At 37.1% G+C, this 3,974-nt stretch overlaps 1 protein-coding gene across 1 annotated transcript; it reads left to right on the top strand.

The window, feature by feature from the left end:
* The first annotated feature begins 1,198 nt into the window (after window positions 1–1,198).
* On the top strand, window positions 1,199–2,953 carry LOC307146515 (parvalbumin-2). Its single transcript, XM_079850633.1, has 5 exons — window positions 1,199–1,314; window positions 1,801–1,871; window positions 1,963–2,095; window positions 2,201–2,310; window positions 2,697–2,953. The coding sequence occupies exons 2-5, from the start codon at window positions 1,811–1,813 to the stop codon at window positions 2,720–2,722; spliced, it is 330 nt and encodes a 109-aa protein (XP_079706759.1). The 5' UTR covers window positions 1,199–1,314; window positions 1,801–1,810; the 3' UTR covers window positions 2,723–2,953.
* Window positions 2,954–3,974: the final 1,021 nt, after the last annotated feature.

Raw genomic sequence — 3,974 nt, 5'->3', positions numbered from 1 at the left:
GTTGCAGCATGATAATGCATGGCCCCATGTTGGAAGGATCTGTACACAATTCCTGGAAGCTGAAAAAATCCCAGTTCTTACATGGCCAGCATACTCACCGGACATGTCACCCTTTTAGCATGTTTGGGATGCTCTGGATCGGCGTATACGACAGCGTGTTCCAGGTCCTGCCAATATCCAGCAACTTTCCACAGCCATTGAAGAGGAGTGGACCAACATTCCACAGGCCACAATCAACAACCTGATCAACTCCAATCAATTTTGTTCAGTGTATGTATAGCCTATCTTCAGAAGTGATTTTGCATGCTGGTGACAAACATTTAGTTACTAAAAATTAATTTTCAATCTTTGATTAGAATATTTTTTATCATCCAAACTAAAATAGTTTTGTTGCAGCTGTTGAGTAAACAAGCGAACACAATAAAAAATCACAATGACATGTAAAGTACAATATTTGTAATCACTAGAGTAGCAAGTTTGTCTTGTTTTGCATCATTTTGTGCATTGGTTATCAGTGTTGAATACACATCAAATCTTAAGTGTTTTATCATATTTGAAAGTAATCGGACACTCTGAAACGTTTGCTTCTGTCCAATCCCCCAGCTGTCCCAGAATCTGCAAAGCATCATCTTGCATGTAGAATATATATATAGTAAAGAGACTGTAAATGGGTCACCCCCCCACCCACCCTTCCCAAGGAAAAAAAAAAAACAACATTAAAAATTATTCTTACACATTTCCCTTGCAGGGTGAAACATATCTGGAAGGAATAATAATGGAATTAAATAAAAAATGCAACGAATAAAAACACAAAATGAGACCAATACATATAAAAGAATAAATAATTCAATCCTAATGTAGGCTACTGAACTTTATAAACAAATAAATAGATAGATAGCAAAATTGTAATTTAATTTTATCCAGCAGGAACTTATGTGCCTCTTTCTAAAGGAATTTTCTATTTGACCGACCAAAACAAGTGGTTCCAAATTAAAGTGGTTGGAAAATAACATGAGAATATGAGAATTTTTTTAATATGAGAATTACAGCACTAAATGGCATTGCCCAAATGCAAACACTGATGTGCGCTAGGAGGGTCCCTTCTATGCTTCCCATAAGGAATCAGAGCATCGCCGTTCGAAAGGATAAAAATAGATCTATAATGACTAGTGGACACATTTTTTTCGAAACCTTACCCAACAGAAGCAAATGGTGTCTGTTACAACCCCAGTGACAAACGTATAAAAGCCGGGCCCATGGGTGCCGTGGGTAGTCGTCGAACATCTGTGGAACAGTTGTCAGCTCAGCGCAAAGGTGAGTTTACTGGATGATAGGCCATGAGGATCATACACCAGGGCTCGGTGAATTGCTCTAATCACCATGGAATATGATTAACGAAAAATGGAGGAACAAAAATGAGGATGTAAACGGACTTGCAGCAGGACTGAAAACGCGATGATACACCACTCTCTTTACTTAACCAAACCAAGGACCTGCTATACTTTCTGAGATTTTGGATGAGCTTGCAATTATCCATTTTTTTTATCCAATTATCCAATTATCCAATTATCTGGCATTCTCGCATGACCTAACAGAGATCATATTTTGACTGTAGGAAGAAGTTTAACTGTAATGGGAGAATTGAAGGTTAATTTGTGTTTTGGTGGCTTTGTGGGTTTTTTTAGGAATAAAGGGGCTAAATGTTCATTTTTCATAATTGGTTTTTCAGATTTTACAAAATTGAGTGTCAAAAACCTTGCATCTTAATGTATCATCATCTTATGTGGGTCTTATTTCCAGAAAAATCAAAATGGCATTTGCTGGTATTCTCAAGGACGATGATGTGGCTGCAGCCCTTAAGGATTGCGCTGGTAAGACACATCTGCTATAACTCTCCACAGAAAAACAATAGACTATTGATAAATTCGCTGATTTTTTATGTATTTTCATGTGTAATCCCAGCTGCTGACTCCTTCAACTACAAGACCTTCTTCGCCAAGGTTGGCCTGAGCGCAAAGACCCCCGACGACATCAAGAAGGCCTTCTACATCATCGACCAGGACAAGAGTGGCTTCATTGAGGAGGATGAGCTCAAGTAAGTCCAATCTTAAATCACGTTTTCATAATAAACTGACCTGGTGTCTACTGGTTCAAACCCTGGAACAATGCTTGAGGTTGATTGTTTGTTTGTGCCCTTCAGACTGTTCCTGCAGAACTTCTCCGCTGGCGCCAGAGCGCTCAGTGATGCAGAGACAAAGGCCTTCCTGAAAGCTGGAGATGCTGATGGTGATGGCATGATTGGAGTTGATGGTAAGCCTTGGTTACTTAATCTCATATTCATATTTTTTTTATGACTTTACAGTACTGAGGTGTCAAAGCATTATACAACATGATTAAACCTATGAATTCCAATGAAGCTTTTTCCATCTTACATTTTTAGCTCTTGACTTTGTTGCTAGTTTTATATTTAAAGCAGGCCTGCTACAGTATATGCGGCTAACCAACTAGATAAACCAATAATAGACCTGCAGTAAATAATCTCAGTTCTGTAATAATCTCATATACATTTCGGATGATATTGGTCAAGTTAGAAGGTTGTACCTCTAAGCTTTAAGCGGTTCTTACTGATATGAATGAGATGTTAAAATGATCAATTTCAGACTGTAATTGTTATCTTTATCATTTTCTTTCCACAGAGTTTGCTTTGCTTGTAAAGGCCTAAGCATTCATTGACCCTTGTCTTTGGAACCAGAGCTCTGCTTACCTATCATCTTTTTTATATTTATTTATGAACTCCTCCTTGCAAAGAACGCACGCTCAATGTCTTGAAAAGCTATTTATAATTAATATTGTTTCATTGCATTGTATTGTTTCTGTAAAAACCTACTGTGTGCAAGCTTACAACCTCTTTTGCACTTTAAGGAAATAAAAATACATTTGATGTAAAACAACATTCTTGGCTCAATATCTCTGAATTTCGCATGTGGGAAGAAATCTTTTTTAAAACTGTTACTATGAAAAGATAAAGGATAATGGTTCGTTGGCACAACCGATACATGTAAGAAGCACAGGCATTAACATTTTAGCAAGCAGTGTGAATGAGTAGGCCTATGGGCATTTAGTTGAATTAGCAGTTTTTGAATGTAAACAGGGAATGGGTAAGTGTGACTCCTGTCTAACACATTCAGGAAGTGAGCTAATGAGCCTTGCGCAGTCATCACTTACAGCTCTCAGTGACTGAGTGAGAGTGTCACTTTATACTCAGATCCCAAAGGCATATCACACACGACACAACATGACTGAAGCAAAGGAGGAGAATCTCACTTTTTCTTTTTGAGTGTACTTTTAACACCACAGTTCTGTATAATTGTTATACTATACTAATTAAAATATTTGCCTCTCTTTGCCAAAGAAAGAAAGTTATAGTTATCCTCTAATCTAAACATCAATATGCACACTTCTTTTCTTAATTAGATCTTATATAAAAATTAAGCTAAGTAATAATTCTGAATTCAAATTATATATAGTAGTGTAACTAATATTTCCTAAAAATCTTTTTAGTCTTTAAAGGGATACTTCACCGTTTTTTCATATTAAACTATGTTATTCCCTTAACTAAGACGAGTTGATACATACCTCTCTCATCTCAGTGCGTGCACTCAATCGCTCTGGCTCGCGGTGAAACTTTGATAGCACTTAGCTTAGCCCAGTATATTCAGTGGTATCTAACAGCAATGAATTTAGAAGTGACCAAACACATCAACGTACTCCCAAAAGTGCTATTCCGCCATACATTATAGTTATCCTTTTTCACCCGCTTAGAAAAGCGCCACGTTTTATTTTGTGTCACCATACTTGGTCGTATAAACTACTCGTGTAACTGTTTTTAAATAGGGAAAACGTGGATGTGTTTGGTCACTTCTAAATTCATTGCTGAATATACTGGGCTAAGCTAAGTGCTATCAAAGTTTCAC

Source organism: Squalius cephalus (genome assembly GCF_949319135.1).
Source record: "Squalius cephalus genome assembly, chromosome: 19".
In the NCBI taxonomy this organism is placed as follows: domain Eukaryota; kingdom Metazoa; phylum Chordata; class Actinopteri; order Cypriniformes; family Leuciscidae; genus Squalius; species Squalius cephalus.
This window is presented reverse-complemented; position numbering and strand designations above follow the sequence as displayed.